This window comes from Salvelinus fontinalis, chromosome 24 (assembly GCF_029448725.1).
Source record: "Salvelinus fontinalis isolate EN_2023a chromosome 24, ASM2944872v1, whole genome shotgun sequence".
NCBI classification, from domain to species: domain Eukaryota; kingdom Metazoa; phylum Chordata; class Actinopteri; order Salmoniformes; family Salmonidae; genus Salvelinus; species Salvelinus fontinalis.
In genome coordinates this window covers 2,981,625-3,006,051 of record NC_074688.1, presented here as the reverse complement: position 1 = coordinate 3,006,051, position 24,427 = coordinate 2,981,625, and the positions used below count along the sequence as shown (strand labels likewise).

Genomic DNA, 24,427 nt, shown 5'->3' with positions numbered 1-24,427 from the left:
CGGAAGGACCGCAGTTGTACAGGACAAACATAGGTACAGGTAAGCGTTTTCAGAATGTAAATGTTTGCAAGTATCGACTTATGGTGACTCAATGTTGTTGCTATCAGTTCTCAACTCCGCCTCGGTATAAAATAACGGAATTGAGTTTAGTAGCCTATAATACGTTTTGTATTGTAGGCCTACACCGTGACCGGCAAGCTGTAGATGACATGCGTATTGTGCAATTCCACAAACATTAACCCGGAGAGAGGCGATAACCACCAGTTGCCGCCGGTCCGGTGTGTGACGTCACATTGTAAACACGGTTGTGCGCTTGTAAACAATAGTCTACTGATTTCGTCCTGGGCACAGGGCAGGCAAGACACGCGGGAGAGAACATAACTAGGAAGAGTGAACACCTTTTTTAGGTGCTCAGCGCATACCAAGCGGCGATGCAACAGATTTGTGCAGGTTTTTAGGTGGAATATTTTTGTCCATTTATTGGATCCATTTTTGGAGGGGGAATGGCATGTCTTATGGCAGCATTTTCTGTGAATAACGTCACTGTCACTAACTCCATCCTAATGGTAAGAAAACACTCTTATTCATTATAAATGAAAATGTGATTGTGTCAATGTATTGTGATAATATTGATGGTATTTTCTTTAATGACATATTTTTTATACTTTTATTTAACCTTTATTTAACCAGGCAAGTTGATGAAGAAAAAATGCTAGTTTACAATGACGGCCTGGCAAGTTGTGCATTTCTTTAAATTAACATGTTTGATCAGCATTTTGCTATCAGTTCTTCTTGTTCATCATAATGTCCAAAACTGTTCATCATAATAGGCAGCCTAGATGAGAATATGAACTGTAATATCCCCTCTCCAAATTATTTAAATGCATTATGATCAGTGGTGTAAAGTACTTGTGTAAAAATACTTTAAAGTGCTACTTCAGTAGTTTTTGTCGTATCTGTACTTTACTATTTCGATTTTTGACAACTTTTACTTTTACTACATCCCTAAAGAAAGTGATGTACTTCTACTCCATACATTTTCACTGACGCCCAAAAGTACTCGTTACATTTTGAATGCTTAGCAGGACAGAAATGAACCATTTCACGCACTTATCTAGAGAACGTCCCTGGTCATCTCTACCAGCCTCTGATCTGGTGACTCACTTAACACAATGCTTTGTTTTCTAAATGATGTCTGAGTGTTGGAGTGTAACCCTGGCTATCCGTAAATAAATAAAAAACACGAACAATTGTGCCATCTGGTTTGCTTAATATAAGGAATTTGAAATGATTTATACTTTTACATTTGATACTTAAGTACATTTTTGCAATTACATTTAGTTTTGATACTTAAGTATATTTAAAACCAAATACTTTTAGACTTTTACTTAAGTAGTATGTTACTGGGTGACTTTCACTTTATTTCTTGAGTCATTTCTTATTTACTTTTACTCAAGTATGACAATTGGGTACTTTTTCCACCACTGATTATGATTGTATTAATACTATGTGGGAAATACTTCAATAGATGTTTTGCATTTTCAAATCATGATAGTTACAATAGCGATAACAATATTTGCTAATTATTAGACAAGATGACTATATCAATCTGCAAGTTTTTCATTTTGTCAGTTTTGTTTAACCCGATGGCCATAAATGCTGGGTTAAAAACAACCCGATTTGGGTCATAAATATTGGATAAAACACATGCTGGGTTATTTTTACCCAGCCAGTTGGGTATCTTTTACTTTCATGCTGGGTTGACCTAGCATCTGGGTATTTTTTAATGTAATCCATAGGTTATTTTCAGGAGGTGTGGCTTTCAGATATAACTTATTAATGGCAACCTGTGAGAGTAAATGTCATTCCTGTTCACCATGTTAAGTTTACATACTGCAAATAAAATGTTTTCTTAAAATGTTTATCATTTTACAAATTCTTTTTTAGAATATTAGGATTATTTATTACATATTATAATAAAGTGGTATCTATCCCAACAGTGTGATTTGTATAGGCTTTCAGGGAACTCATACACTTCTGTAAGCCTCATGGAATACCAAAAACCCCTACTAAACTACGTATAGTACATATTTGAATAACCCAGCACCAATAACCCAGCATCAACAACCTAACTGTGCTCTTTTTAATGAAAACAATCCAACTATGTGACCCAACGCCTGCAACCCGGCAGTTGGGTCAACCAAACAACCCAGCAATTTTTTGTGAATGAACCATAGATTCGAATGACTGCCGTCTTTCTTCAATAATCCATTTTTTATTACTCAAATGTGTATATGTAATTAACACATACCATTTAGTTCATCAGTATTATTGCATGGCTGTTGTTTTTCTTTGTGCTCAGAGTAACCTCTGAGTACTATCGTACTTTGTCCGATAGTAACCTCGGCACTCTGCCTATAGATAGAAACAGATTAGGCGACTCTGCAGCAGCCTACAGTAGCCTATGCCAACATGCACTTTGCCTAAATCGTATTCTGAAAGGGAAATGATCAGAAGTGTACATGCATATGTACATCTCAAATCAAGGAATTGTGTTATAAGATATCTTTATTGTATTCAAGTTTGATTGTTGTCTACAATCTGGGATATTTTCAGTGGTCAAATTAAAATTATTGACCTTGATTCTTGAAGAATATAACTTAGAAATGCCTCTCAGGCTCAGCACAACTGTCTGGGTCTATTATAAGTCAAAATATATGTTTTTTTACTCCATTGTTTAAGAATATCAAGATCGGAAATGAACAATGTGTAGCATCATGTTCCAAACATATCATTTGGATGTCATGGACGGACATTCCTTGCATCACAAGCATTGCCTATGAATTTGAGAGGGGTTACATTTTCTTAGTCTCATCTCTCAACTTTTTCAAAACAAGTGGCGAGGCTGTCGTTTTTCAATTCCCAGTTTTAATGGTGTAACCTACCCCACTCTGTTGGCATTTTTTTTGATAATTCAAGCATTTTATACCCCAAACCACCTGTTGTACCTCTCTCTCCATCACCACCAGAACACCAATGGGCCTCCCGATCTGATGCTGGACCCCAGGACTGTATGTGTATCTCTTGATGAAGTGGTATCCAATCATGTGAGCAGTCAACATACTCCATTATTAAATGGGCATCTCAAGAAGGTGGAGAACAGTCTAACTGAAGCCCAACGTTTTTCCTACCTGCCACGTCGACCAGCAGTAAACATTGAATTCAAAGATGTCAGCTACTCAGTTCCAGAGGGACCATGGTGGAGAAAGAAAGGTGGGTGCATTATAGGCTTTTCTCAGGAATCTTATTTATTCAAATCAAATCATATTTTATTTGTCACATGCTTTGTAAACAACAGGTGTAGACTAACAGTAAAATGCTTATGGGCCCTTCCCAACAATGCAGAGAGACAAATAGATAGAAAGTAATACGAGGTATAAATACAGTTTCCCACAATAAGTTGGGTGAAATTTGTCCCATTCCTCCTGACAGAGCTGGTGCAACTGAGTCAGGTTAGTTGGCCTCCTTGCTCGCACACACTTTTTCAGTTCTGCGCACACATGATCTATGGGATTGAGGTCAGGGCTTTGTGATGGCCACTCCAATACCTTGACTTTGTTGTCCATTAAGCCATTTTGCCACAACTGTGGAAGTATGCTTGGGGTCATTGTCCATTTGGAAGACCCATTTGCGACCAAACTTTAACTTCCTGACTGATGTCTTGAGATGTTGCTTCAGTATATCCACATCATTTTCCTGCCTCATGATGCCATCTATTTTGTGAAATGCACCAGTCCCTCCTGCAGCAAAGCACCTCCACAACATGATTCTGCTACCCCCGTGCTTCACGGTTGGGATGGTGTTCTTCGGCTTGCAAGCCTCCCCCTTTTTCCTCCAAACATAATGATGGTTATTCTGGCCTAACAGTTCTATTTTTGTTTCATCAGACCAGAGGACATTTCTCCAAAAAGTACGATCTTTGTCCCCATGTCCAGTTGCAAATCGTAGTCTGGCATTTTTATGGCAGTTTTGGAACAGTGGCTTCTTCCTTGCTGAGAGGCCTTTCAGGTTATGTCGATATAGGACTCGTTTTACTGTGGATATAGATACTTGTGTACCTGTTTCCTCCAGCATCTTCACAAGGTCCTTTGCTGTTGTTCTGGGATTAAGTTGCACTTTTTGCACCAAAGTACGTTCATCTCTAGGAAACAGAACGCGTCTCCTTGCTGAGCCGTATGACAGCTGCATGGTCCCATGGTGTTTATACTTGCGTACTGTTTTTTGTACAGATGAATGTGGTACCTTCAGGCATTTGGAAATTGCTCCCAAGGATGAACCAGACTTGTGGAAGTTTACAATTTTCTTTCTGAGGTCTTGGCTGATTTCTTTTGATCTTCCCATGATGTCAAGCAAAGAGGCACTGAGTTTAAAGGTAGGCCTTGAAATACATCCACAGGTACACCTCCAATTGACTCAGGCTAATTGACATCATTTATCAGAAGCTGCTAAAGCCATGACATCATTTTCTGGAATTTTCCAAGCTGTTTAAAGGCACAGTCAACTTAGTGTATGTAAACTTCTGACCCACTGGAATTGTGATACAGTGAATTATAAGTGAAATAATCTGTCTGTAAACAATTGTTGGAAAAATGACTTGTGTCATGCACAAAGTAGATGTCCTAACCGACTTGCCAAAACTATAGTTTGTTAACAAGAAGTTTGTGGAGTGGTTGAAGAACGAGTTTTAATGACTAAGTGTATGTAAACTTCCGACTTCAAATGTAGGTAGGGGTAAAATGACTTGGCAAAATGATAGATAATAAGCAGTTGTAGCAGCAGTGTATGTTATGAGTCAAAAGAGTGCAAAGGGTGGTTAATACAGATAGTTTGAGTAGCAATTTGGTTAAAGTTGCACTATGCAGAAATCACTCCGCCATTTCCTGGTTGTTAAAACTCTAATAGTTCTCCTAATTTCAGTTTATGTGACAAAATAAGCCTGTATAGTGCAGAGAATCATTGTACCATCTAAACCGCTGTGAAAAATATTTCCCATTACCAAAAATATTGTTGTTTCAGCTGTTTGGAACTGGTGTACAAAACCGAAAGTAAAAGACGCAAAAAACAACAATTTAAGAACGGGAAGCATAGAAATAGCGCACATAGAACAGATATACTGCTTCTTAGACTTGCTATCAAGTAGAATGATAGATCTATAACTCACATTTCTATGTGAATTTTGTCAGGTCGCCCAAAAAGTTACATGTTGCCACTTGAACTATTTAGCAGTCTTATAGCGTCGGGGTGTAGAAGCTGTTCAGGGTTCTGTTGTTTCCAGACTTAGTGTATCGGTACCGCTTGCCATGTGGCAGCAGAGAGAACAGTCTATGACTTGGGTGGCTGGAGTCTGACTTTTTTGGGCCTTCCTCTGACACCACCTGGTATAGAGGTCCTGGATGGCAGCGAGCTCTGCCCCAGTGATTTACTGGGCCGGACACACTACCCTCTGTAGCGCCTTGCAGTCGGATGCCAAGCAGTTGTCATACCAAGCGGTGATGCAGCCAGTCAAGATGCTCTCAATGGTGCAGCTGTAGAGCTTTTTGAGGGCCCATGCCAAATCTTTTCAGCCTCCTGAGGGGGAAGAGGTGTTGTATCTTCACAACTGTGTTGTTGTGTGTGGACCATATCCTTAGTGATGTGTACACCAAGGAACTTGAATCTCTCGACCCAATCCAATACAGCCCTGTCCATGCGTGCCTGGTCCTCATTTTCCTGTGGTCCACAATCAGCTCATTTGTCTTGCTGACGTTGAGGGAAAGGTTGTTGTCCTGGCACCACACTGCTAGGTCACCGACCACCTCCCTGTAGGCTGTCTCATCATTGTCGGTGATCAGGCTAACCACCGTCTTGCATGGCCACACAGTCGTGGGTGAACAGAGAGTACAGGAGGGGACCAAGAACACGTCCCTGAGGGGCCGCCATGTTGAGGGTTAGCGTGCTGGATGTGTTGTTGCCTACACTCACCACCTTGGGGTGGCCCGTCAGGAAATCCAGGATCAAGCTGCAGAGGGAGGTGTTCAGTCCCATGATCCATGACATGGTATTGAAAGCTGAGCTGTAGTCAATGAACAATTTTCCCACGTAGGTGTTCCTCTTATCCAGGTGGGAGAGGGCAGTGTGGAGTGCAATAGAGATTGCGTTGTCTGTGGACCTGTTGGGGCGGTATGTGAATTGGAGTGGGTCCAAGGTGTCTGGCATGATGGGGTTGATTTGAGCCATGACCAGCCTTTTAAAGCATTTCATGGCCATAGATGTGAGTGCTACGGGGTGATAGTCATTTAGACAGGTTACCTTGGCATTCGTGGGCACAGGGACTATGGTGGTCTGCTTGAAACATTAGACTGGGTTAGGGAGAGGTTGAACATGTCAGTGAAGACACTTGCCGGCTGAACAGCACATGCTCTGAGTACGCATCCTGGTAATCCATCTGGCCCCACGGCCTTGTGAATGTTAACCTGTTTAAGGTCTTACTCACATCGGCCACGGAGAGCGAGATCACAGAGTTGTCTGGAACAGCTGGTGCTCTCATGCATGGTTCAGTGTTGCTTGTCTCAAAGCGAGCATAGAAGGAATTTAGCATGTCAGGTAGGCTGGCGTCAATGGGCAGCTCGCAGCCGGGTTTCCCTTTGTAATCCGTGATAGTTTGCAAACCCCGCCACATTCGACGAACATCAGAGCCAGCGTAGTATGATTCGATCTTAGTCCTGTATTGATGTCTTGCCTATTTGATGGCTCGTCCGAGATTGTGGCAGTATTTTCTTTTATAAGCGTCCGTATTAGTGTCCTGCTCCTTGAAAGTGGCAGCTCTAGCTTTTAGCTCAGTGCGGATGTTGCTTGTAATCCATGGCTTCTGTTTGGGTTATGTACGTACGGTCACTTTGGGGATGATGACATCAATGCACTTATTAATTAAAGCTTGTGACTGATGTTGTAATGTTATCGGATGATTCCCAGAATAAATTCCAGTCTGTGCTAGCGACACAGTCCTGTAGCTTAGCAGCCGCTTCATCTGACCACTTGCGCTCAATATGGATCACTGGTACTTCCTGTTTGAGTTTTTGTAAGCAGGAAGAAGGAGGATAATGTTATGGTCAGATTTGCCAAAGGGAGGGCGAGGGAGAGCCTTGAATGCGTTTCTGTGTGTGGAGTAAAGGTGTTCAAGAGTTTGTCACTTCTAGTTTCAAAGTTGACATGCTGGTAAAAATTTGGTCAAATGGATTTCAGTTTCCCTACATTCCCTGCACCAGTTTATTTCAATCAATCAATCAATCAAGTTTATTTTATATAGCCCTTCGTACATCAGCTAATGTCTCGAAGTGCTGTACAGAGACCCAGCCTAAAACCCCAAACAGCTAGAATGCAGGTGTAGAAGCACGGTGGCTAGGAAAAACTCCCTAGAAAGGCCAAAACCTAGGAAGAAACCTAGAGAGGAACCAGGCTATGAGGGGTGGCCAGTCCTCTTCTGGCTGTGCCGGGTGGAGATTATAACAGAACTATGCCAAGATGTTCAAAAATGTTCATAAATGACAAGCATGGTCAAATAATAATCATGAATAATATTCAGTTGGCTTTTCATAGCCGATCATTAAGAGTTGAAAAACAACAGGTCTGGGACAGGTGGCGGTTCCATAACCGCAGGCAGAACCGTTGAAACTGGAATAGCAGCAAGGCCAGGCGGACTGGGGGCAGCAGGGAGTCGTCATGCCCGGTAGTCCTGACGTATGGTCCTAGGGCTCAGGTTCTCAGAGAGAGAAAGAAAGAGAGAACGAGAGAATTAGAGAAAGCATACTTAAATTCACACAGGACACTGGATAAGACAGGAGAAGTACTCCAGGTATAACCAACTGACCCCAGCCCCCCGACACAAACTACTGCAGCATAAATACTGGAGGCTGAGACAGGAGCGGTCAGGAGACACTGTGGCCCCATCCGAAGATACCCCCGGACAGGGCCAAATAGGAAGGATATAACCCCACCCACTTTGCCAAAGCACAGCCCCCGCACCACTGGAGGGATATCTTCAACCACCAACTTATAATCCTGAGACAAGGCCGAGTATAGCCAACAAAGATCTCCACCACAGCACAAACCAAGGGGGGGCGCCAACCCAGACAGGAAGATCACGTCAGTAACTCAACCCACTCAAGTGACGCACCCCTCCCAGGGACGGCATGAAAGAGCACCAGTAAGCCAGTGACTCAGCCCCTGTAACAGGGTTAGAGGCAGAGAATCCCAGTGGAGAGAGGGGAACCGGCCAGGCAGAGACAGCAAGGGCGGTTCGTTGCTCCAGAGCCTTTCCGTTCACCTTCACACTCCTGGGCCAGACTACACTCAATCATATGACCTACTGAAGAGATAAGTCTTCAGTAAAGACTTAAAGGTTGAGACCGAGTCTGTGTCTCTCACATGGGTAGGCAGACTGTTCCATAAAAATGGAGATCTATAGGAGAAAGCCTTGCCTCCCGCTGTTTGCTTAGAAATTCTAGGGACAATTAGGAGGCCTGCGTCTTGTGACCGTAGCGTACGTATTGGTATGTACGGCAGGACCAACTCGGAAAGATAGGTAGGAGCAAGCCCATGTAACGCTTTATAGGTTAACAGTAAAACCTTGAAATCAGCCCTTGCCTTAACAGGAAGCCAGTGTAGGGAAGCTAGCACTGGAGTAATATGATCAAATTTCTTGGTTCTAGTCAGGATTCTAGCAGCCGTATTTAGCACTAACTGAAGTTTATTTAGTGCTTTATCCGGGTAGCCGGAAAGTAGAGCATTGCAGTAGTCTAACCTAGAAGTAACAAATGCATGGATTAATTTTTCTGCATCATTTTTGGACAGAAAATTTCAGATTTTTGCAATGTTACGTAGATGGAAAAAAGCTGTCCTTGAAACAGTCTTGATATGTTCGTCAAAAGAGAGATCAGGGTCAAGAGTAACGCCGAGGTCCTTCACAGTTTTATTTGAGACGACTTTACAACCATCAAGATGAATTGTCAGATTTAACAGAAGATCTCTTTGTTTCTTGGGACCTAGAACAAGCATCTCTGTTTTGTCCGAGTTTAAAAGTAGAACGTTTTTGAATATTAAGTCAATCAATAGTAGGTAAATTGTAACAATTATGTACTTACATTTGGGGAGGCAGGTAGCCTAGTGCTTAGAGCGTTGGGCCAGTAACCGAAAGGTTGCTGGATCGAATCCCCGAGCTGACAAGGTAAAAATCTGTCATTCTCCAATGTAGTTAACCCACGGTGTCATGGGTTGGGTTAAATGCAGAAGACACATTTCAGTTGAATACAGTACATTCAGTTGGACAACTGACTAGGTGTCCCCCTCTGTACGTAGTGTACTACAGAAAACTGCAGCCTAGTGAAATTCTACATACCACTTGCTCTTCAAATTTGGCTGGCAAAAATGTTTATTAAATTAGACATAATGATTGCTTTGTCTGGTGGATTATCATAAATAAATGCAGATTTGCATATTTGTAGGCAGAAGTAGCTGCTAGTTAGGGTTGATTTAGCATGGATCTTATTTTGCGGTTCAGTGAAGTTTGTACTAGTGTTCAGATATCACATACTGTATGCTCCAGTTAGGGATCTCAAATCACCTTTCAGAGAAATCAGCTGCCTGACAACACTCCGATCCCACTGAGTATTTTAAGAATCACCAACCATTATAAAAGTCTGATTTGACGTTGAGAGGGATGGAAGGCTATTGCTTCAAAGATGTGCCATCATACAAATGACTGTAAACAAAGTAAGATATTACTTGTTAGCCTTTTGAATAGGCGCATCATTACTCCCTCTGGGTAAGTGATTGCTCTCCCACAAGACCAGAGCGAGAGAGTTGCTAGCGAGGTTGCTTTACGTTTGGGATTGGGTGCTGGTGGTAGTGATGCTGTGAATCTGAGTTGACGGAACTGCACAGCTGGCGAGTTACTCTGGCATGTCTTCACTGGAGGGGCCCTCCTCCCATCACAGCAAAGCACTGTTGTCTTCATTAGCACTCTCCCATCTGGATGTTCATTGGCATGCAGACCTGCGCCTTCTGTCCGTCTGTCCGTCTGTCTCCTTCTCGAAGCGTAGACTAGATCAGAGAACCGTACAGACAACATTAAGATATAGAAGTGCAGAGAATACAAACATGTCATCTAATCATTAAAAGGCTGCCTACAGTTAGATGCAGTGACGCACATGTATTCATTTATTTTTTATTTTTTAACACATCAACAATGAGCATGGAGGAAATGTAGGTCATCTACATTGAATGGACCTTGTGGACTTGACCGGACGTCGTTGTCCCTGCCAGGTCTGGGCAGCGTTACAGCCTGTATTGTTCCTGGTTGACTGAAATGGAAACCGGGCCGTCGAGCTGTCCTGCAAATCTTGGTAATACATACGATAAAGGAAACTGAGGAAAAACTCTGTAGCAAGTCGTCTGCAGCCGCAACTAAGAGAGTCTGAGCTGATCTCAGCCTGTTACTATCGGTCAGCAAACTGCAGTAACCCAGATGCAGTGGGGGTGGGGCTGATGATAACACAACAGGATGCCATGGGCTTTGCACTCACAAAGATACAAACTAAAAAGGATGCCTCTTGAGCTGCCTTTCATCTCTTAAAAGAGCAATGACTAGTGTTTTTTTTGCATTAACACATATGTCTTAAGCTTAAATTCTTAATTGACCGATGGAGCTGGTTGCGTCATAAAATTCACTAATAATAATAAGCCTATAACGTTAATTTTAGATGACAAATTGACCTCAACCACATTTCAATTCATTACGCCACTTTATTTACTGTAGAACACACATTTATAGAACACACATTTATAGAACACACATTTACAACACACATTTACAACGCATAGCTAGTTGTGATGATGGCTTAAAGGGACATTTGTAGGAGTAAGTGACATATGTAGGTAGATATCACACTATTAAACAATAGATAGGTAAATAGTATAAGAAGGCAGATGTGAGTGTGTTTGCCATTCTGGTAAATACAGGAAACCAAAGATTAGCAGATGATGTAGTAGTAACATAAAATACATGGATAACATATAAATATTAAAGATAGCTGAACATTAAAGTAACAAACCACATGGTAACATAGATCATGAGACCGTGGTAATGGAAAACTACTGGGGGACGTTCTGACCCTCTGACCCTTGTAGATTCTCCATTATGCTGTCAGACAGATAGGCGCTTAAAGAAATTGGACACTAGACACACAGTCTGCTGATTCTTTAAAGAGATACACATGTCAGAGAAATATGTGTTTAGGGCACTTAGACCCACTAGAAATATAGTCTACTCATTCCACTAGAAAAGCATACATACCAGAGAAATATGCCTGAGATGGCTGGACACTAATGAACAAGAAACACATAGTCTGCTGATTCCATTTGAGTGAAACTGACCAGACACATAGACGCCTATAAGCAATTGGATGCCCTAGAGAGGGGGGGGGGGCACAAAGAGTGCATTGATTTAGTGGTAAAGGGAGGGTCCGGCCACCATTATAAACTGATTGAAGGCAGATGGTGGGGAATGACGTCATAGGGGACGGACAATACTATGTGGGTATAAATATAAAGGACTGGACTTCTGAGGGGGGGGTTCCGCGGTGGGGGTTCCGCGGACATTCCAGATGGCTGTACAATTGTAATAAAGAGCATCATTGAATTTACAAGTTCTGATAAAGCGTTATATTTCTGAGATGATTTTCCACGACATATTTTGGCGAGCTTGCCAGGAGCTGATAGGGACTGGGACGTTCTTGGCTGATGATGGGTTCTTTGGACAATCTAACAAACAAGGGTGGCCGCCCAACTAGACGGTAAGCAAGTTCTTACAATGGTTGAAATGTTTGTGTAAGATTGCTTCAGAGATACTGTCTCAGCGAGAGGAGCGCCACGTAAGTCTCTCTTTCAAATTTCCTAAAATGAAACCAGTAAATACAAAAGAACTTTTAAATTCAATGAATTTGCATGTATGTGTAATTTGGGGAATTGTATTAAATATAAATGCATGTGCATGTATAGAGAATGAGTGAATAGGCGATGTGAACTTTGCTTGTGTTGGGTGTTTAGTGGAGCATGCGCTCGTTCTGATTAGACCGTTCGAATGTGTAGCTTAAATGATGTGCTTGTTTGTGCCATCTGGCTGAGATGGCTGGCTATAATGTGGGACAGCCCATACGGTAAAAACAGATAATGTAGGTAGAAAATCCTGTGATACTTCTTCAATAAAATTAGTAGAAGGAATGCTTGGACAGGTTACTTATGAATAACGGCTCTAAAGATAACAGAGAACTGCATGAATAAGTAGTTAGAAAGCCACGATACCGCTCGTTAAAAAAGGAACATTTTTAAAGAGGTCTGATTGGGTGGATATTTAGTAAATAAATACTTCATGGATACCGCCTCAGAACGGGGGACTGTACGGATGAATATTTAGAAGGCAGGAAAAACGTTAGCCCGATTGTGCGGCGTTCAACTGCAAAAGTAGCTTATAAATATTAGGTTGTAGGAAAACGTTAGCCCGATTGTGCGGCGTTCAACTGCAAAAGTAGCTTATAAATATTAGGTTGTAGGAAAACGTTAGCCCGATTGTGCGGCGTTCAACTGCAAAAGTAGCTTATAAATATTAGGTTGTAGGAAAAACGTTTGCCCGATTGTGCGGCGTTCAACTGCAAAAGTAGTTAATACGGTCGAAACATAAATCAGTAGTTAAATAAATATTTCATGGTTAACGCTCTGAAAGGAGGACTGTACGGATGAATATTTAGGACATTTGCCCGATTGTGCGGCGTTCAAATGCAAAAGAAATCCTGCGAATAAAAAACCGCTCTGTCTAGCTAACAGGGTTTTTTAATTCAGTAGGTCACGCCACAATACTAATCAAATAAAAGAAGAAAATATCAGTATTGGGGGTTGGGTAGGATATGAAGACAAGCTGATCCGATTAGACAGTAGTCTCTCGTCATATCGTAGAAATCCTATTAGCCTAGGCTTATGTTGAACAAAGGGATTAAGTCAATAAAGAAAGAACTGAGTTGTTTTGAGGTAAAAACAAAAGGATGAATGATAATGTTGTAAGAAATGAGTAGATCTGTGTAGAGATAGAACATTAGGAAGAAAGAAAGGACAGGTTGGGTTGTGTGTGTGTGTCTGTGGTAGGAAGAGGCATGCGCAAGCCTCTCTGATAGTTAACTGAGTGTAATTTGAGAAGGAGAGTGCAGTTAACTGCTATTAGGCAGATGGAATGAAATTAAGGAACATCGAAGTAAAATAAGTTATAATCAAGGATAAAAACACTGATGTGATAAAGTAATAAGCGACCATAGTAGAATACTAAAAAAGGTGTTAAAATAAATAACCATAAAGATAATAAAAGAGGATTAAACCAAATAGTGTGTAACAAGACAGAAAGTAGAATCGTCGATAAATTGAAATTGTACTATAAAGTTAAAAACGAATCTAGGTTAGTTAAGATAAATAGTGATAAATAGTGAAATTCAGGACAGATTAAGGATTCACGAACGGTGTAACAAAGGAAGAGGAAAAAACAGGCCGTCGATCACTCTGTACCCACAGAGACTGCGGTCTAAAAATAGCCTGAAGGACAGAGACCAAAATATGAGAGGTTTGTTTCACTAAAACCGTGAATCGGGAATTAAACAGTAAAATGGGATAAAAGACAATGAAATAATAAGAATATAGATAAGAGGTAAGAAAGTATAGACAAAATAAATTAATAAAGGTAAACGTAAGACGTTAGATAGAGATCGTAAAGGAGCGGGCAGTGGACTGGTGTGACTCAGTTGGTAGAGCATGGTGCTTGCAACACCAGGGTTGAGGGTTAAATTCCCATGGGGGACCAGGATGAATATGTATGAACTTTCCAATTTGTAAGTCGCTCTGGATAAGAGCATTTGCTAAATGACTTAAATGTAATGTAAATGTAATCATAAAATTGATTAGAATTATAAAATGAATAAATAATAATATCTGTAATGGGAAAAACACAGTGATATTTGAAGTATTGTATTAGAATAAGACATTAAGTCATCTGTAGTATTCAGAAATAATGTCTGTACTATATAGAGCTTGGTTTGAGAAGAGAAATTAAGTGATGGGACAAATGCATTTTTAATTGGAAAGGGGATTCGCTCTACCTTGGAAAAATAGTAAATAAAAGGTGTATAATACATGGGAGTATTTAGAAAAAATAAATAAATAATTAGTGGCATGACAACAAAATGACTGTTTCCATAGAATAGGGAGAGAAGGACACTATTACCTGATGAACAGGATAAATAGGACAAGGGAATTAAACAGTCACATGGGACCAAAATGTGAAGCTCGATTTGCAGGCGTTCTGATGTCAACATTCTATCATCAGAAAATACATTGCGATGGGGGTGTGTGTGTGGTTCCTCTAATCCTCGCAGACGTGCGGGTGATTGGCAGAACTATTGACAAGATCTAAGAACCAATAAGAAAATAGCTCTCTGTTCTGGATATAGGTATATCGGGTATGAGAAAAATTAGTGTAATGTGACATTAGAACTTAGTGCGGTAGAAGGAAATGTCGCTATACAAGAGTATATATCCTTGTCAAAATAACAAACAACTAATCGGTTTGAGGTTAGTGAGAATGGAATTTTTACTTGGCGGTGTGTAGTCTCTGAGGGAACAATGAGTGTTTCATAGAGATTGCAGTTTATATGTGGTCAAGAAGAAGTATTAGATCACGTTTGACTTGACATCTAGTAAAGTAACGATGGAATATTAATTGTTAGACATTATATACCACAATTCTCTGGAACTGTTAAAGACGCTTTAGAATAAAATCTATGGATAAGTAAAATTATTGGTTTGCTGACTAAAAGGTAACATTGTGAATATTAACGATATGTACACTTTCTTTTCCAGAAAGAATAAGGGAAAAAAAAGGGTTTTCAATCTTCTCTGGTCAACAATGTCATTGGAGACTAATTAACTGCTTTCCACAGTAATTAAAGTCAGCCGCTTTAAAAATAAAAATATCTGGATAAGGCTAAAACATGGAGTTCTGGATGAGTGAGTCCAGTTCGTTTGCTATTATTAGCTTATGGTTCACTAGTGAGTACACCATGTACTGGGAATGAATATGCATTAGTAGATATATTGGAAGGGTTTTTTCCAATTCAGTTTCAAATTGGGTATGCAAAAGGATGAACATGTTTTTGAAAAATGTATTTAAGTTGCTCCTAAAGAAAGGGGGAGTGGAAACATATTAATGGTGTCAAAATGCCCTGAATCCTAGGAATTTCCTGTGAAAGACTGATCACCTTTTACTAGAAATTGTTGGAACAGGTGGGATTTACTTATAAAATGTTTAAGACACCAGACTCTATTCAAACTGTATAATTACTTTGAAAATCTATTATGTCTCTGGGAAAATTATGAAGAGTTGTACCCTTAAATTGAATAAGTTATTCGAATAGGTTTATTTTAATTTTTATTTTTGATATAACATGGGTTCATAGGTAAAACTATCAGTTCCTTGGGGTTATGGTCTTTGGGGAAATACACAAATGTGTTTTGTTCATTATGCATATAAAAAGTGTTGAAAGTTATTCCAACGGGTTTATTGGAGTGTGGGTTTGTGAGGGTTTTTGTTGATAAAAACATCATCTGTAATTCATCTGAGAGAACACTGGTGAAATAAGGGAGTTATCATAAGAAGGTGACGTCAGAATGCTGTAAGGCATGGGAGAGAATATTACCACAAGTGGGTGTGGAGATCAAACCCACCCTAACCGACTGAACAGTGAGGGACAACTGTGTCTGATGACCTGTGAACTGTATCTAAAAAAGACATGCTGAAATGACATTATATTTGTTGGGAGAATAATGACTTAAAGTTATTGGGGTACTGATTTTTTATTGTCAGGCCATTCATGAGAGAAACTGAGACAAAAGGGCTATTGGAAAATAGGTAATACTGGTATTTAAAGTGTTTAGTATAAATGTTCATTATTAAAGGGATGTTGTGTATTGAATAGATAAGGTCAAATTTGAGTTAAAGTAAACACTAAGGACTGTTATCCTGAATATTGGGTTGGAAAATGTATAAAATAAAAAATATAACTGTTTAGTTCTTTGGATATAGAACTGTTTAACGTTAATAGGCTTAGGGAAGCTCTGGAAACTAATCCTGAGACAAGGAGGTTGACAACTTACAGAATATTAGATTAAAGGTTTTTTATTTTTTGTTTTATAATGTCATTGGAATTGGAATGATAAAATCTAATGTTTAATTGAATAAAAAGATAGTATGTTGTGCGATGATACCCAAGAATGAAGAAGAAAGAGACCAATAATAACAGGGGCATAGAATGAAACAGATGGACGTTTTTCTCCAGGTTTAATTACATTACGAATAGTGGAAATTTATTGCAAATGTGTAATTATTATAAAAAAATTATTATTATTATTTTTTTTTTTTCTCTTTTTCTCGTTTGGTCAATTTATTTTTGTTTTGAGGAACATAAGGTTGTGTATATGTTCCTGAGGAGGGACTGATTGATATAAATGATATATAAATTGACTTAAGGATGTATTAAACAATGGCTGCTATGGGTTAGGGGACTCATAAATGAAGGTAATGGTAGTGAAGGGGTGTTATTTGTAGAAACTATGTATAATAATAGAGATAATTCACAGAAAAGGAAAGACAGCTGACTGTGTAAAATATAGGGAAAATTCTAAAGTAAATAGAACAATTCACATATCTAAAGATATGGTAAAAAGAATAAGTGGTGGCATTTTGAACACTAGAGCAAAAGTTTAAGAAACTTATGACTTAGTTTTGTGAGGATTGGATATTCTTCCAACTGGAAGACACTTGACTGAGTACATGTTATTTTACAGCAGTTGCCGTAGGGACCATCATTTAACTATCATTATGAATATTTCTGTGGCAGGAGGCCAGGTATTTGAGGCAGAATGGTTACATAGGGCTGTTATTAAAAATTAAGATTTAGTGATCTTGCTAATGTTGTCAGGAAATAACCCATGTGTAAGTGTGTATGTCCTCAGGAAAAAACAGCCAGAAATGGAAGGGCTTGGGCTGCATTCTGGAGACTGAGTGTACATCAAGATACACCAGGCTGGTGGTATACTTCTTACAACACTGCAGTGGTAAAGTTCTTCTTGTCTCTCTTTGGTGGGTGCATAAGTCTCACGAGAAATAAGGTCCAGCTGAATAATGGGTGAGCTTGAAAACACCATGACAGAGGATGTGGAATCAGAGAGAGAAAGAGAGAGAGATTAGATTCCACTATAGACATACTGGGTTGAGTTTGGAGGCTACTTGTTTTATTTATAATACATCATGGGAAAGAGAATGGATGATAGGATATTATACTCTAAACAAACATGTTAAAGGGATTGATATGAAAGCATATACAGTGTTGAATTAATTCAAGAAGAGAGAATGTTAATTGTAGGTTATGCACATGATTATCAGTTGAAATGGAGTAGATGGGAAACTAAGTAAAAATGACATGATTTGGGAACACCTCTCAGAACCTGGGGCCGAAAGGGGAAGACTGGGTGGAAGCATGAGGAAGCTTTTTAGGGCTTTTATTTTTGTGGAGTCCAGCAGAAAAGTATCCTGGAGGCATAGAGTCAGGTAAAGAGAGAGTGGGAATTGTCATGGTCTCAGATTTCAGTTTGCATGAATATATTTATGCATAACACATAACATTGTCAATGCTGTTATGTTTTGTCTGTTGTTTTCCAAGTCTTATGTTTAGGAAACCAGAAGGAGAGGGGTTCGCCAGCTTCAGCTGGAATGTCTGTTTGTTGTGTGATGAGTGATGGAAGTAAGAGGATGTATGGTGCAATCATAGAACAGAGGCCATAAGTCTCTAAGTATGAATGCTTCACAGAAAGTAGGCAGAAACCTGAACCAGGATGAGAGATTCTGCGTCTGATGATCCAAGGGGACCAGAAGGACCTCTCCCAGTGATACCAGGAGATCTAGTCCACGTTGGAGGGATCCGGAGGAAGTGGGATCAACCGAGGAGAGATGGACCCTATGAGGTGGCCAAAGCAACAAGAACGGCCGTCCAAGTGAAAAGAAGCCAGACGTGGTACCATCTGAACCACTGCACATGAGTCCCAACAGAGAGAAGGATACAACCACATAGAGATGAGGACACAGAGGATGCTGATTCACCAGGAGGGAGCCTGGAGGGAGCAGGAGCAGCGGAAACGATTGAGACGCCAGGGAGGAGCCAAGAAAACAGCAAATCAAGTGAAAGCCAAAATATGACACGTGCACCGACTAATGCACCCAGAAGAGGAGGAGAGGCCTCACAAGGAACAGAATAAGAACGTTTCTTCCCTAAAATTGAAACTCTTCCAGATGGAAGTTAAGTCCGGCCTGAGGAGGGAGCCTCAGGTGAAGAAAGAGGAGGAAAAGTCCCGCAAGCTGAAGAAAATGGGGATTACCCTACAATTGACTTTTAAACTGTTGAATGGCCTCCTTTACAGACAATTGATGTTAGAACAACAAAAGAATAATGACATTGACATAACAGAAGTAACAGTGAATGCTAGAATAGAAACAACAGACTAATGCACAATCAAGATGTATGGTGGGAGCAGGAAGAGAAGAATGGAATCAGCCAAACAATCCAAAAAGACTGACAAGGTTAGAATCTATGTTCCACCTCAATTTATAACAGAAGTAGGAGAACTGAAGTCTATCTCAATCATAAGGATCAAACCCTTATCGGAGATTGCACTCTGTGGATGGACATATCACCAAACAAAGGGACAAGTCATTTGGGATCCGAAAGGATGTGACCTGACATTAATCAAAGAAAAAGACGAGAGGGTGCTCATCATGAATCAGATTGAACCAGTTGAAGGTGAAGAATTAATAGTTGAAATAACAAGAACAACAGTGACCGAAGGGAGTAGCATCACTGTCATTAAGGTTGATTCTACCCCTGCACATGAACAGGAAGAACCTGTGACAACAACAAGGGTGGCGGCTGCTGTGACGACCACAGTAGCTATCACTAGATGACATCGACTGCCCTTACCAAGCAGACCACCGTGCCACAAAGCAACCTGAGACATCAGTCAGGAGAGTTTTTACTGATATTTGAAACTTTCTGATAAACTCTAATGATCTACCTCAAGATAAGAACATTGAAAAAGCAACAGAATTAGATATATCAGAATCAGAACCACTCAAGGACACCACATGAGAAGAAGTAGTGAAGAAGGAGTGATACGAATGGGCTAAGTATATGGCAAACAGACACAGAATGGACAATTGTATTTTGTGAAGAAAATCACCTTTGTCTGATCTTTTAATAGTCTCTGAACCAGCATCATGTAAAAACTGTGTAAGTTGGGAAAAATGACTATTGTACCAATAGAAAGTATTCTTTCCCTTGTGTGACATAAAATGTAGGATTGTTCTGGTTAAGGACTAGGGGAAAAATTATGTTGAATGAGACCATGCTGGGAGACAATGATTGTGCTGCCTATAACATTAGAACTGAATTAAATGTACCTTAATTAGATAGAGGTACCGTGGTTAAAGGAAAATATGAATGTTGTTACAGACACCACACTGAAGGAATTGATGTAGGAAACACCACTGTACAATGTGATACTATTTTGGTATTAGAGAACGTGGGAGTTCGTAAAAGTAATGATAAAGGGTTGATTATGAATAGAAAAGGGTTGTGTAGTTACATAACTCAGGTTACGCCATCTCTTACTATGTTGAAAATTCAAGACAGAGGTATTGCTGATAGTTTCTGGATGTGTGGGAAAAACTAACTGTTGAATGTATTGTCTGATGGATGGATTGGTCCTTGTGCCTTAGTTAGAGCAATTAAATAGGTTACTATTATTGAATCACTCCATGATGACTATGTTAAACCTAGAGTTAAAAGGGTTTATGATAAGGATCCTGAGGTATACCTTAATGCAATTGGACTGCTTAGAGGTCTACCTAGGGATTTCAAGGCCAGAGATGAGGTTAAATCAGGATTTGAATCTATATTTCTGTGGATAATACCAAATAAGAACTTAAAGTGGGGATTCATGTTTGCTAGGATGACCATCATGTTGGGAGGAGGGTTGTTGGCTTTGGGTATTGCATTTTGTTGTGTTATACCCCTGGTAAAGTCAATTGTGGTTTAGACAACAGTTAAATAGATGTCTGTAAGGAGAGATGACCCTCCTGTGGTGATTGATCCTGTACCGGGAAGCCCAGGCAATTATACCAATAAGTATGGAAAGCCTTGCAATGCAGTTGGAGGACCTCTTGACTGCCCCTTTGGTAAACCTAACTGTCTCTATGAAGTGATTGGGGGGGTGGTCATGCGTGTCACGATTTTCGTAAGGATGGTTTCCATGTATATGTTAAATTACCCAGTTCAGATTAATGTTTACTCATACATGTCCACAAAAAGTGTAATTTGTGTCACAATTTCAAGTGGTGTACAAAAATTCATGAGGATGGTCATTATCATCACCTAGAACCTTTTTTCTGTCAAAGTGTCAAAGAAGAGATTGTCTTATATGTAAGGATGAGGACTGTGGTCTTATGTAAAGGGGTTTTAGCATATCTATTTTGCCTAATGCTTTGTGTTCTTTGTAACCTTAGGCAGGGATTCATACTACATGCTCATTGCTTCATCAAAATATAATGGTTGATTATTAGTATTTTTTATTTTAACTAGATCTTTCATTCCTATTTTATGTTATTAATTGGAGATGTTTGGTCTAGTTGGGTTTTGTAAGAATATTATGTTTCAATTGGATCTTTTCTTCCTGTCTGTGTTTATGTATTGGAGATGTTTGGTACAAGTGATTTGTAAGCTTTATTTTGATAATGTTTTAGTCAATTGTTGGTATTGATATCTACTCTCTATATGTCATTTTTAATATGGTTTTTGAGGTTATTTACCCTCAAGAGGAGGGATTATGTAGGAGTAAGTGACATATGTAGGTAGATATCACACTATTAAACAATAGATAGGTAAATAGTATAAGAAGGCAGATGTGAGTGTGTTTGCCATTCTGGTAAATACAGGAAACCAAAGATTAGCAGATGATGTAGTAGTAACATAAAATACATGGATAACATATAAATATTAAAGATAGCTGAACATTAAAGTAACAAACCACATGGTAACATAGATCATGAGACCGTGGTAATGGAAAACTACTGGGGGACGTTCTGACCCTCTGACCCTTGTAGATTCTCCATTATGCTGTCAGACAGATAGGCGCTTAAAGAAATTGGACACTAGACACACAGTCTGCTGATTCTTTAAAGAGATACACATGTCAGAGAAATATGTGTTTAGGGCACTTAGACCCACTAGAAATATAGTCTACTCATTCCACTAGAAAAGCATACATACCAGAGAAATATGCCTGAGATGGCTGGACACTAATGAACAAGAAACACATAGTCTGCTGATTCCATTTGAGTGAAACTGACCAGACACATAGACGCCTATAAGCAATTGGATGCCCTAGAGAGGGGGGGGGGGCACAAAGAGTGCATTGATTTAGTGGTAAAGGGAGGGTCCGGCCACCATTATAAACTGATTGAAGGCAGATGGTGGGGAATGACGTCATAGGGGACGGACAATACTATGTGGGTATAAATATAAAGGACTGGACTTCTGAGGGGGGGGTTCCGCGGTGGGGGTTCCGCGGACATTCCAGATGGCTGTACAATTGTAATAAAGAGCATCATTGAATTTACAAGTTCTGATAAAGCGTTATATTTCTGAGATGATTTTCCACGACACATTACACACATTTTCAACCTTAATATTCATGATCTCCAGCACTACTCCAACAACAACAATGTACAGTATGTGAATCATGTGATTTTAACCAATTAGTAGGCAATGACTACTCACAATTGGTTAAAATCACATGATTCACACCAGATGATGCCATTGGAAAAACAAATCTTGCTCTATCTTTTTTTACTACAAAACAATGACATTTAAATATCCCTTTAACTAGACTCAGACCTACAGTTTAGTGCATTGATGTGACCTGACCGTGTCTTTTCTGACTGACCATCTGTCTGACTGAGAGGATGACGAGGCATGGCTATCACCCTGGAAATCCATTAGATGACGTGTCAGTTAGCGCTTTAAAGACCTGATGCATTTCACCTAGGCTGAACCCTCCAGACATACGGACATTCTGTTACTTTGCCGTTTACACCAAATAGTATTGGTGGTGACGAAAGTGTGTGTGCTTGCTTGCGTGCATGTGCGTGCGCGCGCGTGCGAGCATGACTAAATGTTTTGCTCCCCTGTTTTTAAAGCGCATCAGAGGACTAATATTCAATGGATTAGGCCACTGTAAGCTTTTGTTTGTTGGCATGGCTCTATATAGCTTTTTTAGAAATGTTTGTGTAAGGGGTTTTTAATAGACTTCACACGACTGAGTCACATACTCTTTTAATGTCAGCTTTGGTTGAAAAGAAAAGCAGCTCTGCCCTGGTTATAATCTCGATCTTTCAGGACGATCTTTCAAGATCCGTCAGGATCATGGGAAAGATTTATAACAGGGTAGTACAACTCAGTCACTATCACGAAGGGATGTCAGCATCTACAATATGTCTGTCAGAGCACGGGCACCTGCGCTGGGGACCCTGGGGGTTGGAATACTCTCAGATTTGTGCCACTGAGGATCCCTGTGATATCCTGGCGACTTTAGCAAGGTGGACAGATCTACATTTAGATGTATTTATTTTATTTTATTTAACATTTATTTAACTAGGCAAGTCAGTTAAGAACACATTCTTATTTACAATGACGGCCTACCTAAAGGCAAAAGGACTCCTGCGGGCACGGGGGCCTGCGATTAAAAATAAATAATAAATAACAATATAAATATAGGACAAAGCACACATCACGACAAGAGAGACAACACTACATAAAAAGAGACCTAAGACAACAACATAGCAAGGCAGCAACACAACAAAACAACAACATGGTAGCAACACAACATGGTACTGTACAGTAGCAGCACAAAACATGGTACAAACACTATTGGGCACAGACAACAGCACAAAGGGCAAGAATGTAGAGACAACAATACATCACACAAAGCAGCCACCACTGTCAGTAAGAGTGTCCATGATTGAGTCTTTGAATGAAGAGATTGAGATAAAACTGTCCAGTTTGAGTGTTTGTTGTGGCTCATTCCAGTCGCGAGCTGCAGCGAACTGAAAAGAGGAGCGACCCAGGGATGTGTGTGCTTTGGGGACCTTTAACAGAATGTGACTGGCAGAATGGGTGTTGTATGTGGAGGATGAGGGCTGCAGTAGACATCTCAGATAGGGGGGAGTGAGGCCCAAGAGGGTTTTATAAATAAGCATCAACCAGTGGGTCTTGCGACGTATAGAGTGTAGTGATGTGTCCTATAAGGAGCATTGGTGGCAAATCTGATGATCGAATGGTAAAGAACATCTAGCTGCTCGAGAGCACCCTTACCTGCCGATCTACAAATTATGTCTCCATAATCTAGCATGGGTAGGATGGTCATCTGAATCAGGGTTAGTTTGGCAGCTGGGGTGAAAGAGGAGCGATTACGATAGAAGAAACCAAGTCTAGATTTAACTTTAGCCTGCAGCTTTGACGTGCTGAGAGAATGACAGTGCACCATCTAGCCATACTCCCAAGTACTTGTATGAGGTGACTACCTCAAGCTCTAAACCCCCAGAGGTAGTAATAACACCTGTGGGAGGAGGGGCATTCTTCTTACCAAACAACCTTTGTTTTGGAGGTGTTCAGAACAAGGTTAAGGGTAGAGAAAGCTTGTTGGACACTAAGAAAGCTTTATTGTTCCCTACTGCCTGAGCTATGTTGTTGATGTAAATTGAGAAGAGCTTGGGGCCTAGGATCGAGCCTTGGGGTACTCCCTTGGTGACAGTCAGTGGCTGAGACAGCAGATTTTCTGACTTTATACACTGAAATCTTTGAGAGAGGTAGTTATCAAACCAGGCCAAAGACCCCTCAGAGACACCAATACTCCTTAGCTGGCCCACAAGAATGGAATGGTCTACCGTATCAAAAGCTTTGGCCAAGTCAATAAAAATAGCAGCACAATATTGCTTAGAATCAAGGGCAATGGTGACATCATTGAGGACCCTTAAGGTTGCAGTGACACATACATAACCTGAGCGGAAACCAGATTGCATACTCGAGAGAATACTATATCAAGAAAGCCAGTCAGTTGATTATTGACACATTTTTCCAACACTTTAGATAAACAGGGCCAAATAGAAATTGGCCTATAACATTTAGGATCAGCT

General features: G+C 40.2%; 1 protein-coding gene across 1 annotated transcript in view; it reads left to right on the top strand.

Annotated features, from left to right (window-relative positions):
- Positions 1–335: 335 nt before the first annotated feature.
- LOC129821763 (ATP-binding cassette sub-family G member 1-like) overlaps positions 336–24,427 on the top strand; it is a 60,411-nt gene continuing 36,319 nt past the window's right edge. Inside the window, exons 1-2 of the mRNA XM_055879388.1 lie at positions 336–566; positions 3,030–3,273. Coding sequence (XP_055735363.1) covers positions 504–566; positions 3,030–3,273 — 307 coding nt within the window. The 5' untranslated portion in view covers positions 336–503. The remainder of the gene's footprint in view (positions 567–3,029; positions 3,274–24,427) is intronic.